Genomic DNA, 17,427 nt, shown 5'->3' with positions numbered 1-17,427 from the left:
GGTTATTCAGTTTATACGTCGTGATTACACTGAAAACTGAACTGTCCTTCGCTGGTGCAGAGAAATGCAGTTTCCATAGCTCTCCATCCCAGTGGGGCTGCAGCCCTGGGGAAGGTCAGGCAGTGTGTGCACCATTGGGTTTCTTCACAGAGGTCAGCTCTAAGTTGAAGTCGGGGGTCCATGAGAGCCTCCCTGGCGGATGCTGTCCAGGAAATGTGCTGTATTAAGTCTGCTTGCGGATGAATTGACCACAGCGGCTCAGGAATCCTTTAGCAATGGGAACATTAGCACAAGCTCTTCAATCAGATACAGATCCTGTATATTTTACCTTTTGCCTTTGTTTTTCTCCCCATGGTCTCAGCATTTCTATGGTCTGAATTCGGGCCTAGCATTCCCTTTGCTTACCTAAAACCAGCAAGGCCAGATTCTCTGCTAGGCCCAGCAGACAGAGAGAGGACTGACAGGGAACTCGCTGCAGCTATCGGACCAACATCAGGTGCAGATTGGAGCATCTTGGAGGCTGGTCTAACCTGCCCCAGATGGCATTGATTCCCCATCTTCCAGGTGGGGATTGCCAGAGTGCATCACCATCCAGCCACTCCCCTGCCCACCTCTCTCTGCCCCCGAATATCGTCCTCCGGCCCCAGTGCACCCCAGGGTTTGGGAGGCTGCAAGGAGAGGCATAGGAACCAGCTACCCCGGTCTAGCACCTGCTTGAGGACTCCCTGGTTCCAGGGGCATCCACAGGTTAGGGTTTGGCAATGAGTCTCCACAGCCCTTGTGTCTGAATCAGTAAATTCTCAGCACAGTGGAAGAAACATTAGAGAGGACTGACAGCAGCATGTAGTGTCAGCACTGATAGTGGATCGAGTCTCATCACTGTCACATGCTGAAGGCATCTTCTCCAGTCCAGGCTGAGGAAATTTTGGCTCCAATACTGGGCCTTCTAGGGAAGAAGGTTCCAAAAGGGATGCTCAGGTATCCTTGGCAGGGCCTGAAGGAAGAGAGAAAACAGACAGATATGAGCTAGTTCCCCTGGAACCAAGAGCCAGGCCACAGCTCTAAATTAATTAACAAATCTGTGCTTCCCATAGCATACCAATGTAGTTTCTGCTGCTCTCTGGGCCCAGTCCCTCAGCATTTCTTCATCTGACGAACTACAATCTACAGAATGGTGGCTCGAATGTGTATAAATACATATTTTTAGCTTGATATATTTAGCAAAAAGTGCAGAGGGAAATGAAGTATTAAGGAATATAAATTAAAGAAACTAGGAGAGTTTGGAGCTGGAAACACATTAGCTGAACAGTTCCAAGGCCTCAAATAGTATTTAAGCAGGAAGTTTTAACATGCCTCCTTTCTTGAAAGCAGGGTAAGTCCATGAGCCAGTGCTGGTGGGTGTTTTGGCCGTCAGTCAGTGTGTATTCCTTTTCTTGATTAAGTGTTGGACCTGCCTGTCAATACATCATTTAGGAAGGGAACACTGCACGAGCATTTCTGTCAAATACAGATTCCAATATTTTAACTTTTACCATTTTTCCCTCTGGGGAATTTGTTTTTTTTTCCCTTGTGGCCATTAGCCTCAGAACAGCCTTTCCGTGATTTGAATTCAGCCCTGGCATTCCCATTTCTTACATGGAACATAGGGGACAGATCCTCAGCGAGTGTAAATCAGCTTTACTGATGCTGTTGAAGCTTTGCCAGTTTACACCAGCTCTCAGTCTCTGGAGCCAATGAATAGTCATCACAGTAGAGGGAATTGATATACTTCTAAATTAATAAATTATGGCACAGCTTTTCTTAATGGGCAGAGGTGTGAGTCTGCATAACTCAAGCTTCCCTGGCATATGATTAAAAACTACCCTCATAATGATTACAAGGACGGTTTAGAGATTATTATTACACTTCAGTTCAATCAGTTATGCCAGGTAAAGCTTTTTATTGCCTCTCATTTCTACGAGACACTCTACTTTTGTGTATGTTGAAATGAGATCTACAGCCACCCACTGGCAAAACATACCTTTGGAAATGTGTGGGCAACCATAAAACATCATGTGAGACCACTTTTCAAAGACACCGGTGGGAGCAGGGTGATTTACCGAACCAGCTGGGTACCTTGCGACCCTACCTTCACATGTAATCTTACTTGAGAGGAAACTAGGAACACCACAGGCTCAGGAGTTCACTGAGTCTGACCCAGTTACATAGCCTGCAGTTTTAAATGCTAATAACTCTGTTAAGTACCTGTCTAATTCCTTTTAACATGGCTATGCTTGTTGCTTTTATAGCTGCCCTTGGTGGGATCTGTTGCTGAAATCTGAATGCTACGTAGGCCAGGTCTACACTACACACATCTAGTAGCATAGTTCTGTCAGAAAGGGGTGTGATAGGGTGTGATCCCTGACTGACAGAACTGTGCCCGCAGAAGACCCTAGTGCAGACAGTTGTACCAGCAAAACTGCACTTTTGCCGGTTTAGGATATTTTGCCCCGAGGGGGGGGGGGCTGGAGTAAGCTATACTGACAACAGCCACATCCATGCTAGGATAATGTACCAGAATAGTTGAACACTGGCAAAGCACTCCGAGTGTAGACTTGACCCTAAAGTTAGTCTCCTTCTAGCACCCGAACGAAACGCCGAACAAATCCTTCCTGGTCTTTGCAATTTGTTTTTAATCCTGTTTTCTTATTTCCCAAAAAGTTAAGGGTCAAATTCTGACCTCATTTACACAAGTGTGAATCTGGAGTAACCTGGCCCGACACCCAGAAATTAGATTACAAAGTGACCTCTGGTATTGTCCCCTTTTTAAATCTTTCACCTTTCCGTCAGTAGGTGGAAGTTATTCCCCCCCGGGGCTCTCTTGTGTGTTTGTTTGTTGTAGGCTGTCGATTACGAAATGAACAGAGCCTTCATGCTGACTGTGATGGTGTCAAACCAAGCTCCTCTAGCAAGCGGAATCCAGATGTCCTTCCAGTCCACTGCAGGAGTCACCATTTCAGTCACGGATATCAATGAGGCGCCTTATTTTCCAACAAACCACAAGCTAATCAGACTGGAGGAAGGGGTGCCCATGGGGACGGCGTTGACGACATTTTCAGCTGTGGATCCTGATCGCTTCATGCAGCAAGCAGTAAGGTGGGAGACCAAAAAGGAGGTTATATAAAATCAAGAGCAAGGGTTAGGATATAAAAGGCTGGGGAGCCAAGAAACAGTATGCATCAATCGGAATCTACTGCATATACGATCATTCCAATATGTGGCGCTTCTCTAGCACCTTCCATCCAAAGATCTCAAAACAGTTAGCCCCATTCAGAATCTCACTCGTTGGTATGGTCATGAATATTAAAAGTGGCTATTTGTGGAGTAAGAAAGACCCAGCGTCACATAAGTCGATCTCAAAAAGGGTCTAATTCTGAGCAGTGCTGAGAACCTTTGCCTGAAATCAATCAAAATTCTCAGCACTATATCCCGTAATCAGTATATATCTTATTTATTATTCATATTATAGTAGCTGTTAGGGTCCCTCACTCAGATCAAAGCTCCGCTGTACTAGGTACATATGCATGATCAGAGATGGTTCCTGCCTCAAAGAGCTTACAATCTAAATAGACATGATAGACGAAAGGGTAGGAGGAAAGAAGTAAGACTATTCCAATTTACAGATGGCACAGAAGGATTAAGGGCTAGATTTTCAATGGTATTTAAGCACTTAAAGATGCAGATAGGCAGGATTTTCAAAAGCACCTATCTGTATCTTTGGGTGCCTAAATACCTTTGAAAATTCAGCCCTAAATGACTTGCCCAATGTCACACAGGAAACATGTGGCAAAGCTGGAAACTGAATCTACTTTTCCGGAGTCCCATTCTAGTGACTGAATCACCATCCTTCATCCCTCTTGCAGCAGCACCTTGGCATCTTCCAGATGCATGTTCAAATTCCACTGAACTTTATGGGCCTGACTTTTAAAATGGTTAGTCTTGCATCGTGTAGCTGCCGCTCTGCATAAACAAATTAGGCAGCTGCACACTCATGAGACTAATTATGGTCATTTGCATTGGCATATAATTTGGGCCAGTGAATTAGAGGAGCAATGGTGCACACATTTCACACTCACAATAAAATCAGGCCTACTAGTTTTATTAAGCATTTTGTGAGTGATAAAAACCCATGTAAGTCTTTAAGCCTCTGTCTGTGCACACTAGAAAATACATTTTCTGTTGGTAAAGAATTTTAACTCCATGCTGGTTGTTCCCCTTTATTTTAAGTACTCAAGGACCCCTGTATTTTTGGCACAGCAGGGGAGCATACTGTTACTGCAGCTGATGCCAGTTAAACTTACATCGCTTGTGCCACTTTATAATCAGAAGGAGGTTGAGACGTTTCACCTGGGATGAAGCTGTCTGCTGCAGAAAATGAATGTTTACTCACTGCTTCTGTCCATTGTCTTTGGACAGGTATTGAAACTCTTAAGGAGAGAGACTGTCTTAGCTAACAAGGCATTTTTTCTTAGTTGTTTCATTCTGAAACAGTCAGCCTTTGAAGGGTCTTTATTTCCCTCCCTTCCCTACTAAAGCCGGTTTTGCAGTCCATAGAAGAGAACAGTTCCCATTCCAATCAAATATTTTCTCTGGTCTGTGGGTGTTTGGATTGTGATCCAGAATGAAAATGTCTGGTTTTAATGTTCTCCTGTTTTGGGGAGAATGACAGACTTCGCTGAGCCGCTCTTCTGACTGCGTGGTGCATACATAAAACTTTGCAAGACCTTCTCTAAATATCGACAGCGAGTTTCTCAAGCTGTTTTTCAAAGAATTCCCAGGACACACATTTCATTGAAAATTTGGATCCAGGAACACACTATTTTTAAATGTAAGCGTAGCTCTCTCTTACCTAGGTTTCATCAGGGCAGAGTAACTCCATGGCTTTGCAAGAAGCTACAAAATATTTTTAGGGTCAGTTGAAACTTTCCTCAGCACAGTTTTTGTGAACAATGCAAAATGATGTTTTTGTGATGTTTTGTTTTGTTTTGGGCTTGTCTTCCCAGCTGGCACTGCTGAGTTAGACAAAAACAAAAAACAAAATGCTAGAGGGTAAATATTCAAAGCATTGAAACCAATGGTATACGCTAATCTCCTAAACAGTTTTCAGTTAACAGAGAACAGGATACAGCCACTATATCTTTGCAAGCAGCTTTAATAGTCTTTTATTAAGTATCATTTTCCCAAAAGAAAGATCAGGGCAAAAGAACATCCCATAACAACCCACAGCATTTGTTAGAGATCATGGCCTATGTGACATCTCAAATTGTCTTCTTTAGCCACAAACAAATCCATAAAAGCAGCTTTACAGTTCAGATGACTGGTCATTTTCAGCAATGAAAGGGCACAATGACAACAATGAATTTTAAAAAAGCTATCACCATAAAAAGCATAGCTCCATGGAACGTAACAGTTTCACTTAGCAGGATCTCGTGCAGACAATTTATTGTTGTCTTAGTCCACATGGACTCAGATTGCTCAAATTTCACTGAGATTCAACTTCAAACAAACCAGAACCCGAAAGTGAAATTCAGCCAAAGCCATGGAGTTTCACCTGCTTACATATCAGGGGACCTTGAATTTTGCAGGATGTTGATGCAAAAACCATCAATCAGCCCTAGTTGTTTCTCCAATAAGCCCAGGTTTGTTTGCTTATTTCAATAAAAATCTAAGGTAGTCATTTCTACAGCTCCTGGACACATGACAGAGAGCAACAAAGATTCATTTTAACTCAAACATTAGAAAAGTAAGCCAAGTAGCAATAAAGAGATTTTTAAAAAAGAGAAGAAATTAAAGAGAGTGCCTCTGTTTAGAGCCATTTGGAAAAGGTTTGATGGAAATGTGCCAAGCTCTGTAAAGCTGACCACGTAGAATGCTAACAAACTTGAGCTTGATAGACTGGCAAGAGGAATACATTCCACAGTTGGGGACCCTCCACCTGAGAAGGCCCTGCCTCTGGTCCTAACAGAGAGAGCATCGCCCCTGGGGATTGCCAGAAAATGTGCCTCAGAAGAAGCTGGCCTGAACCACCTGGTCTGAATTTCAAGACCGTAACGCTATCAGGAACTCAGGGGACTTCTGCATGGTTGCTGGCTTCTTGTGAAGATTTGGGCACCATTCTAGTGAAAAAGAATGAATTTGTTGTAATGCTCCTCTCAGATCTACTGCCACCACATGATTTAGTTAGATATCTTGTGACCGATCATTTGTCCTTCTACCGGCAGGCAATTAAGTAAGCCTCATAATACCCCTGAGATAAGTAGGTAAGTGGGGTTATCCCCGTCTTATATATGGGCAGACTGAGGCACAGAGAAATATATGACTTGCCTAAAGAGATGTGGTGTCTCAGAGCCAGGAAGAGATTTTCCAATTTCCAGTCTTGCGCGCTAACTAGCCAAGTACACTCCCTTCTGTGATTGCCACCAAGTGTTGCTCTTTGTTCTCAGGACTGTAGTGACCAGATCAGCTTCCACGGGCTCTAAAATTTTGTCCCCCATGCTACTAAGATCACAGCATGGCAGCTCTTCCATTGCAACTCTTCCTTCTCACACGAGAGCCAGCTCTGCAGTAGCTCTCATCCCAAATTCCCTGCTGGCCATTACAGCGCTGCCCCACTCGCCACAGGCAGTGCAGAGCTGCAGCCGCTAACCATGTCCTCACATACTGGCTAGCCACTCTTCAGAGTCCACCTGACCGTCCATCTCCCTGTCTGAGGTTCTTCTCCAACTTCCCTACACACACACATGCGTGTGCAAGCACACACACAAACACCTCCCCGCAGCCACTCCAAAACGGCACACCTACAATCGCTTCAGCCTGGCCTCATGGGCCCATTGGCTAATACCGCTATGAGTTCCCATCTTACCACCACCGAGGTAATTGCTTCTGGTTCTAATGTCAGATATGTTGATTGGCTAGACTGATGTCAGTCTTAGGAGTACCAGCTTGTAGATGTGGTCCTTCCAGTGCTAATGCCTTATGGTTATCGGGTAGACAGGGAGGTCTATCCCGTGTTTGGGAGCAACCGCTATTTCAGGAGGGGTGCAGTAGGAAATGGGGAAATAATCTCTCTGTTAGTCTTAGCTCTTGAGGAACAAACGCATGTACTGCCCATTTCGTATTATACCAAGGGCCCTTTTATCTTTATTAGCAGCTTGCTGTAGAATAGGCTTGTTGCCTGTAGCAGGAAGCTGGAGCATAAGTGGCACTTAACGAAAGGCAAAACCTTTAATGGGAAGGAAATGGAAAAATTGAATAATTGCAGAGGTCAAAACAATGACCAGAAATAGATGCTCACTTAGTGTTTTGTTTGTCAACAAAACCAGTTATCCAAAGCTCCTTCGAAACAGGTCAGGAGTCCCAAAACCCTCATTTCAAGCCATATTAAGGACATGTCACTGAAAAGACTGCCATGTATTTATTTCCTTTCTCTGTAGATACTCCAAGCTGTCAGATCCTGCAAACTGGCTGAACATTAATGCCACAAACGGTCAGATCACTACTGCGGCTGTCCTTGATCGGGAGTCAGTCTACATTAAGAATAATGTCTATGAGGCCACATTCTTGGCAGCTGACAACGGTGGGCCTAAGCTTCCCATTGTTCATGCTTCAATAATACTCTAATGTGATGCATTAACAGGAATGATGCCCTGACAGAGTTGTCAGTATAAGTTATCTTTTTCCCAGGTTTTATGGTGAAAAATGTGAAAGTGGGACAGGAAATTGCTGGAGTAAATTAAATGTGCACAGCATTCAGAGAGTGTTATTAAGGGAAAGTGAGGGCAAATGGAAAATTGATTTGGGAAGTTCTGTGTAGCAGTGTATCCTACATCTAAGGAAATAGCAAAGGGGCATGAGCTCCATGTGCTGCAAAACACACTGCTCTTCATTATCATCCAAAACCTGCAGCTCAGAACGTGTAGGAAGTGTTCCATTGGGAAATCAGAAACAATCTGAGGGGACGGAGGGGATGGTGTTAAAAAGAAACTGACCTGTGTTAATGTTAAGATGCTTTAACTTTCGGATCTGATCTTGCTCTGTATCGATCTACGTTTCTAAAGTGCCCAGCCATTACCACAGTACCTAGGCACTAGTGTGCGTTAGTGTATCTGGAGAACTGTGACCAGCTTCTTCCTGCGATCGGAGCGAGAAGGTGGGTGAGGTGGTATCTTCTGCTGGCGCAAGAGATGAGCTTTCAAGCTCATACAGAGCTCTTCCTCAAGTCTGGGAAAGGTATTCAGAGTGTGACTCACAGCTAAATACAAGGTGGAACAGCTAAGGCGTTAACACGTGTTGCAAGAGACCTTTCAAAATGACGTGGATTGTTAACAACTCTAGTCCTCTTCTTGAGATGTCAGGCTGAGGTCCTGAACAGCTGTGGTCATTAAATAAAGCACAGCACTTTTAATGAAATTAGTGCTGTCAACCTTGGTGTGCTAGCCCAATACAAGTTCAAGTGATTCAATTCTGCTAACCTACATTTCTCCTTGGTCCAGTGAGGGGCCAGAAATGAGCCAAGGAGGCTGTGTTTGGAACTTCACCCAGACGCTGCCACATCATTATTTAATGTATTATTCCTTTAGATCTGGAGGAGCCTCTATGGATGCCCATTCCAGCGTCTGGGAGCTCAATTCACAAAAGCACTGAGGTGTTGCAATGATGAGCCTAACTGTTAGGCACCTAGAAAATCACAGGAACACACTGTCATTCACAAAGCCTGACATGGGCACTCAGGTGCCCTGTGCAATGAAGAGGGAGAGATGGGTGCCTTAGACGGTGATTCACAGGCAGGGAGCAGCCTAAGCTAGACAGTGGTTGATGCTGACCAGAGGAGAGTGTGCTAAGCCCTCCCCTCTCACAGAGTTAGGTACCTACGTCCTGGCAGCAAGAAAGTGCCTAGCTATGCTAGCGATTCTCAGCTGTAAACCCTCTTTGGAGTTAGGCTTCTTTTTTTCAAGAGGCCAGAGGGGGAGGTGGGAATGGGGTGGATCTCCCTCACCACTTTTAGCCCAGGATTAGAGTACACTCCTGGGTCTCCCACATCTGGGGAGTGCTGAAACCCCCAGACTATAGACATTTCTCCCTCTGCCCCCAGTTCTTTATCCTGGTCCACTGTGGATCAATACTTAGGTCACTTGGGTGAGAGAAAGAAAAGCAGAAGTATGAGAATGACTCTGTAGCCTGGTGGTTTGAGCACTCACCCAGGATCCAGTCCCCCTGCTCCAAGGATTCTTCAAGTGTCCAGTGTAACAGCTTCAACAGGAGAGACTGATAGGGTCCCTCCCAAAAACACCCCACAGCCCTGTGGCTAAGGTGCCCACCTGAGAGATGACAGATCCCTGTTCAAATCCCTTCTCTTCAGCTGGAGGAGGGGGTAAGTAACCTAACCTCTGGCTAAAAGTTCTGGGGGAAGTCCTCTGCTCCAACCCCTGCCCCTGTCAGTTTCATGTGAACTTGCCTGGACAGATCTGGCACCTGGCCTCTGAGTGTGCCTACCGGATTGGGCCGCACACACAAGTTAAATGATTCATGCCTATCTTCCATGCACGTGCCCAGAGTCAGAAACAGGGCTGCCTAGGGACCTTTAGGTGGTGAGCAAGTTTAGGCACCTACAGGGAATCAAAGTGGAACCTAACTCTGGGATTTAGGTGCCTAAGTACTTTTGCGAATCTCTGCCCGGGCACCCATCCGGCTGCCAATTCCCTAATACACGGGGTGTGGTGGGACCCAGTAATAGCGTCCCCACCTCTGACAAACGCATGGCAGCAGCACCATCTGCTCCCAGCTGCAGCCTCTGCTTAACTCCAGGAGCACTACAAATCCCAGAACCCCTTGCATGACTCCCCTTATTCCCCACAGAACTGGAGACCAGGGCCTGACCTGACAGCCCCTTTTGAAACTGACAGGGTAGGAAGCAACAGGCAGTTACCTCGCAAGGCTCCCTGGGAGAGCGGGCAAAGGAGTAAATGTTCACCCTTTTTGGCTCAGGTCCAGACTTAAGCAGACATGCACACGTTGGCCCCAGGCCAGCAGAGCACTTAATCATGTGCATAACTTTAAGCACGTGAGTAAGTAAATGGGACTGCCTGTATGCTATGCTGAATCAGGGACGTCGTCTGCATGTCAGCTTAGATTTGCAATGCCTGGTGGGATCCTTCAGGCTGAAAGCCACTATATAAAATGTAAGCTTTGTTACGGAGATGCTCACTGTCCTGTAGAAACTCCCCCACTTATTGATTCCCATGGCTCTCCTCCAGTTAGTGCCAGTTGTAGCATTTGGGGTATAGCAAGGGGAGCAAGCAGAGCTGCGTAAAGAGCTTTGACATGGTTACTCAATGCACCAATGGGCAAATCCTGCCTCCCCTCTGTGGGTGCAGCAGAACCACCAGCGTTCCACAACGTAGCAAGGGGGCCAGATTTTGCAAGCCCACACAGTTAGCGTTCACCCCCTGCCTACCACGGGGAGTAGCTCCCTGTACGCTAGCATGCAGTACTGCTTGTGAGGCAAGCAGCACAAGGTGACAACTGCACCACAGAAGCCTGAGGCTAAAGTGGTGGCTATTATTTACTGTTTGTATTAACACCCAACCGAGATCAGGGCCCCATGATGCTTGGTCCACTACACGTTCATGCTGCAAAAGGCCATTCCCCAAATCTAAATAGATGAGACAGACAATGGAAGGCGCACGTGCCGCAGAGAGATTAAGGGATTTGCCAAGGGTTACACCGAACGTCTGTGGCAGGCTCTACTGAGTCCCACTTCTGTGCCTGAACCACCTGACCATCCTTCCTCACTGAAAGAAGGAATACGATCCCTCCCTGCTGCCACCATCCCACCCAGCAATCCAGGCTGGCCACTGGTGGAACATGATTAGAGTCTATCTCATTTGCTGTCTGTAATACTGATAAAGAAAAGCAGCCCATACATCACCTTCTCTCTAGCTATCATTCAGAAGCTCGGAGAGCTGAAATCTGGATGAATTCCTTTATTTTGAAAAATGAATCTATCGCTGTTCTCTTGCAGCCATTAAAATGCACAAACAACAACACCTTATTTAAAATTCTGTCTTGAGTGCTTAGGGTAATGGCTAAAGTTTTGTCTAGGTTAATAGACTCCTTTCAAATGTCTCCCCAGGTTCCATGTGCTGTGTCATCACATGCTTATCAAAGCAGGTTGGGGGGGATATTTTCCTTCCTTGAAGGACAAAACAACATTATGTTTTGTTAAATCCTTTTTGATATTTTCTGTCTGTGATTAATAAGCTGTTCCACTGACTAGCTCGTTAGAGATGATTTCTCCCTGAACTACAATAAGGAGACGTTCACACAGGCACAGCTTCTTTTAAAAAGAAAATCATAATCAGTTTAATATTTTTATTCCACGTTGTATCCCTTTTCAGCCTCCCCTCTGCTCCATCTAGTTCCATGTGCTTCTAGGGGACTGGGGGGTCCTTTTGGATTGTCTGCTGTGACAGTGATAAAGATGGGGTGGGTGGTTCCCCAGCACCAGGTCACACAGATTCAGTTTAATTTGTTTCTGCCAGTACTTGACAAATCAGTGCTATAAGGCCCCAGGGAAATGTCCTTTAAAAAGGTTTACCTTCTCCTGCATGGAGAAGGCCCCAACAGGCAGCAGGTCTATGGATACGCTAGAAAATCCTTCCAAAGGTACAATGAAATGAAATCACATTTTTGCATCACTCTAGAAGCCGTTGCCTGGGTCAGGCAGGCTTTTCCAAGGCCTTGATGCTGCTAGCTAGAGCAGGCCTTCCAGAGCACCCATTACCATGAAAAAGGAAAAGGCAGTGGTGCCTCACACTGTGGCTAGATGTAGAGTTGTCACCTCGACTCTTGTGTTTAGAGGTACCAAACTTTTTCCATACCGGCTCATTTCTATTTTAAGGCTTAAATCAAGCCAGGGAGCCAGATTCTCCACTGAAGTCAAAGGAGCTGTGTTGATTTACACCGGTTGAGGATGCAGCCCCATGGTCCTTTTAGAACATCAGCATCTCCCTGTCCTTTCCCCTAGAGTAGCTGAAACCATTTGAAACTATCTGCTGTTGGGTAAAGGGAATTTCTATATGTTATTTTTTAATCATTATTTTGATCGTTTTAATCTCTCCTGAATGCACGTCAGGGACATCAAGAACCAGCTAAATGAGTAAATGGGCACGGAGATACACACTTGCATGCATACATCAGCATTCGTGCATGCACTTGCAAGTATCTGTTTTGCATGTGCAAATGCAGATTATTTCAGTCACGTCTGTATTACCACCTCCTAGTATTGGGAGCTTATTTTAGAGGCCATTTAAACCGTGTTGTAAAGGTTCAGAATCACTAGTGGAGTCTGTAGTCAACCCTAAAGATATTCTGGGCATCATGCAAACAGAAAAAATCACCTGTGCTTTGCCACTGAAGATACTAACAATGACTTTGTTGCATATACAGCCTTAGTAGCCTCATGGGTTTTGTATCCCTCTGTAGCAACCTCCCTGGTTGATTAAGGATGTTTGTTCTAAAGGGAGACCTGTGCAGTGCTCCCTGGGTGAAAGAATAGTAAAAGGTTTGAAGAGCAAATTTAAGACTAATGGGAGAGGGATTTTCAGGGCTCCATCAGGGACTTTGAGACCCCTGAGTCAGCGAAAACAAACAAGGAACATCAGAGAGAAGTCCTAAACAAACAGAAAGCATCATGGCATGATGGAAAAAGTGGTGGGTTTTAAGCTTGTTTTATACCAGCACTAGGAAGGAAGGGGCTATGAATTGAAAATATAAGCTTAAAAATATTACTGAAGCAGAGCTGTTTGAGGAAATAGGTAGTGTAGAGACCTGGAACAAAACCGCCTGCAGTTCAGGGGTGGGAGGAAATGAAAAACACTGAACCATTTAAAAGAAAACTAGCTGTTTTTCTTGCTCGAGGGGTGGTTATTGAGGCATGCAGGGCTAGGAAAGCAGAAGAACCAGACCTTTGCAGAGGATTTCACAGGACAGTGACAGCTTTTAATCTTAAAAAGTAAAACAAAAACTAAGAGCCTCATCCAGATAACTTTACATGACTGAGCCTTACTCAGGCAAATAGTTCAAGTGACGTCAATGGGACTACTCATCTGAGTAAGGACTGTCAGGAAGATGCCCAGCACCCCTGCTAATTGGAACAAGGTTTAGAGTTGAAAAGGAGGATGATATATTTAATGGGGCTATCTATTTTTGCATGGTTCAGGTAGAATCATAATGTGTTTTTGTGACAGTCACAATCTGGACCAATAAACTGGGGATTGAACCAAGGACTTCAGAACTAAACAGGAGTCTCTGCAGCTTGAGCTAAAAACATAAAAATGCCATACTGGGTCAGACCAATTGCCCGTCTAGCCCACTCTCCTGTCTCCCGACAGTGGCCAGGGCCAGATGCTTTGAAGGGAATGAACAGGACAGGGCAATTAGCAAGTGATCCATCCCCTGTTGGCCAGTCCCAGCATCTGGCAGTCAGATACTCTGTGTCTAAAAGCCGTAACAGACCCATATCATCTGTGGAATGGCCAGAGAGGAGGCCACCTAGCACGTCCTGACCATTGGGTTACACTTCTTTTCTTCCATGACCCACATCCTTTTCTTCTTCCTTGTTTTCCCCTCTCAGTCTTGCTGCACCCCTCCCCCACCCCCTTTCCTCCCAAACAGAAATTAGCAAAAATCATTCAGCCCCACCTTCCTATTGGTTTGGGGGTTGAATAAAATGAAACCCAGGTCCTGGGTATGGTTTAGCAAAACTAAAACCTAATCAACCAGTTTATGCAAAACAAAACCATGGCAGTTTCAGCCCTTCTCTAGCAGAGTGAACAAACCTGGAACCATTTACTTGAATGTCTCCAAACTTTTAGAGAAAATAAGACCTGGGTCCTGAGCTTTGGCTTTTATGAAATCGAGGCCCTTGCTCAATTCTGAACATCTCTGGTCCCCTATCAACTAAATACTATGAATAGCTATAATGTTAATAATACCAGATGTTTTGCCTTAGGGACTCCTCCCTTATCCTCAACTGGTGCTGCCTCTTGCCCAGTCTGATGAGGACACATTGTAACTGCACAATTAACATGGAAGTTGTGTCACACGGGATTTGGTATAAAATCATGGAACAGCTCCGTTTTACTCACTAAAACGAAACAGCATTTTTCATGAGAACTTGGCAGGTTTTAATGATACATCTTGCAAGATTTCACACAGGGACAAGAAAATTGCTAGGAAATGTAAGGGGGAAAAGGAAAAAAAAAAAATCCTTCAGGCCTGATCCATCCTTTAGTGCATAGGGTGATAAGGTTTTTTCCAAGGGAATGGACGTTAACGTCGTTGTGCATGCCACCGCTTGTGCTGTATTTGTCATTACTCATTTGAATCTGCCTCTCCCGTGCAGGTATCCCCCCAGCAAGTGGCACTGGCACGCTGCAGATCTATCTAATTGACATCAACGATAATGCTCCTGAGCTTCTGCCAAAGGAAGCACAGATCTGTGAAAAGCCAAACCTGAATGTCATCAACATAACAGCCGCAGATGCTGACATCGATCCAAACGTTGGCCCCTTTGTCTTCGAGCTGCCAAGTGTGCCATCTGCAGTAAGGAGGAACTGGACCATAACAAGGCTAAATGGTAAATGGGGCAGGCTATCCTGAGGACATTTGGAAAGCTATGCACTAATGAGGACCGTGTGCCGGTTCAAACTTCCAAACTTGCCTACTTCTTCCTCTGGTCTTTTTTTTAAACACATTATGAGCACCATTATAGACAAGCTAGCTAATCAGAAATGATTTGTATCAGACCTGTAGCATAACTCTAAGAGCGCTGGCACTTGGCTTTTTTAATGCAGTTCATAATTATGAACAGTTATCAGGCCTGAACTGGGTATAAATCATCCGTAATGGCCAAGGGGAAAAAAGCTATTATCAGTCTTCCTTATGTTCCAGTGTAATCGTCATGAGCCACAATCACGATCAATGTTCATTTCTCTGACCATAATTGCTTAAAGGCAACCTTTTAATTTACCATGGAACCAGGCGGGCTAGGTAAGTGTGAAGATTACCAGCATGCGAAGGATTTTTCGATTGCGGCGTGCAAACCTCACTTGGCTCTAATTGGCCCCCTTATTGGCGGTGTCAGCAGAGAAGGAAAGGACAGGAAGTGTCGTGGAGACCAGATTACTCTCTTGTCTTAAAAGCTGGTCCCTCCAAGGCAGGTTTGAGACACTGTGCATGAGAAAGCTGCTTGTTCTGTACGTGTCCAGTGGCTGAAAAGAGAGATTCAGGCTTGGTCTATTCTTAAAAGTTAGGGTGACATAGCTATGTCAGCCAAGGGATGTGAAAAAACACACCCCATACCACCATAGCTATGCTGACCTAATCCCCAGTGTAGACACAGCTATATGAAAAGAGGAGGCTTCTACCTTTGCAACTGCTGTTGCTGAGGGCTGTGGTGTTGTACAGGGACAGAAAAACCCCTGCCATCGGTGTAGGTTGCATCTGCACTATGGGGTTATGCCGGCATAGCTATGGCACTATACTATGCTGGTGTAGTCCCCATAGTGTAGACATAATCTCAGTCTCCTAAACTGCCAATCCAGCACTGCTCACAGTCATTAGATGTGTAACAATTGGAAGGAAAGGCAGGAAGAAATAAGATGGTAGGATGTCTGGATAGAGCTGTGCAAAAACAATGGGGCAGGAGCGTATATGGGCAGATCCCCAGCATAGTGGCCCTGGTACAACCCAGAACTGGGGAGATGCAAAGGCATTTTACCATTGATTTCCCAAATCTGTGCAGCCAATGTCAGCATTATCATCCGGGCTTCACTATTTCCTTGCCAACCATTTTTAAATTCAAGCAACTGACCCACTGGTTTACTAATGACATCAAGCAGGGTTAATAGGCTAGTGAAGTGGCATTACTTTGAAATGAATCATGTGTGACGCATCTTATTCATCCTGTTCGTCTTGGCAGGCTGACCATTCAACAAGACCTTAGGGAAACAGTCTGAAGGTCAAGTGATTCCAGTTTGGAGTAGGGTATTGTAGTCTGGTTAGCCTCCTCACTGAGCTAATCTGAGAGTGGAGTTTTCGTTATATATTAATATTGTTTTTAGCAGCCCAGTCAGAGCTGCAGTCATCTCTCTGTCCGTCTGTTTCCCTGTCCCCCAGGTGACTATGCCCAGCTCAGTTTGCGAATAATGTATCTGGAAGCTGGCGTGTATGATGTCCCAATTGTCGTGACGGATTCAGGGAACCCTCCCTTATACAACACCTCCATCATTAAAGTGAAGGTGTGTCCATGCGATGAGAATGGAGACTGCACTACCATCGGAGCGGTCGCTGCAGCTGGACTGGGCACGGGTGCTATTGTAGCCATCTTGATATGCATCATTATTTTACTAAGTAAGTGGTGCAGCAGGTAACACAGAGTCATTCTGGTTTCTGTGCAGATCCCTCTGGTAGATCACAAAGCAACCAAACTCCGTTCTCTCCTAATTAACTGCACTATAACAATTCAGCTGAGGGCACAAAATGGGCCATCAAGTCGGTACTGTCATTTGAGTTGGCATAGTCTCCTTTCAAGTTAGCAGCTGCATCACCAAACAATATGAGAAGTAACAGGTTGGAAGCAAAGTCGTGGACAAAATATATACAGTGAGTCATGGTCTCAGTGCTGCTACGCTTCAGACTCCTTTATTATCATTTATTTATGTGTTATAGAGAACAGGTATCAGAGCAGAACAGACCATGTCTGGTGGCAAGCAACCCACTCAACACACCTCTGTGTCCATGCCTAAGCCAAGTTACCTTTGTGTGACACTGTTCCCGGAGCGACTGTTTGCGAAAGAGGCACTCCGAGGAGTACTGTAAAAGCGTTGGTCTTCCACTTCCCTTCCTGCTTGCCCCCTCCCTTGTCTCACGCGGATGGGGAAGCTTTCAAGATGCACACCAGGTTCATACAAAGGGTGGAAGGTGCAGACCAGATTGCTGGTGATTCACTCGCCTGTATTCAAACTGCCATCCCTACAAAGTAAGCAGTGTGGAGTGAATCCCTGTGCCACAACTCTTTGGCCCTGATCCTTAATGATACTTTGGCCTCTATCTGCATCTGTAGGTGCCTAAGTCCAACATCTAGGTGCCATTGATATTTTCACAGTTGCTGCTCAGCTGTCACCTAATCCTGTCGGCACCTAAATCCCCTAGGTACCGAACATACCTCCAATCCTCATTCGCAAGCCACTCAAGAGCTGATGGCATTCCCCTGCTAATGAGCCCTGTCTCAAGCTTAAGCTCCCCAGGCCCTAAAGTGAGATTCTCAAACCAGATGAGGGGATGCCAGCCAGGCCCAACCCTGCAGGTGTGCTCAGAGAGCACCTA

At 45.3% G+C, this 17,427-nt stretch overlaps 1 protein-coding gene across 1 annotated transcript in view; it reads left to right on the top strand.

The window, feature by feature from the left end:
- The window catches only part of CDH4 (cadherin 4), a 570,898-nt gene that overhangs the window by 539,658 nt on the left and 13,813 nt on the right, over positions 1-17,427 (top strand). Inside the window, exons 10-13 of the mRNA XM_067554133.1 lie at positions 2,882-3,135; positions 7,473-7,615; positions 14,444-14,677; positions 16,219-16,452. Coding sequence (XP_067410234.1) covers positions 2,882-3,135; positions 7,473-7,615; positions 14,444-14,677; positions 16,219-16,452 — 865 coding nt within the window. The remainder of the gene's footprint in view (positions 1-2,881; positions 3,136-7,472; positions 7,616-14,443; positions 14,678-16,218; positions 16,453-17,427) is intronic.

The sequence above is a fragment of the Emydura macquarii genome, unplaced genomic scaffold (assembly GCF_026122565.2).
Source record: "Emydura macquarii macquarii isolate MOO-44397 ecotype Brisbane River unplaced genomic scaffold, CSIRO-AGI_Emac_v2 contig_1483, whole genome shotgun sequence".
NCBI lineage: Eukaryota > Metazoa > Chordata > Testudines > Chelidae > Emydura > Emydura macquarii.
This window is presented reverse-complemented; position numbering and strand designations above follow the sequence as displayed.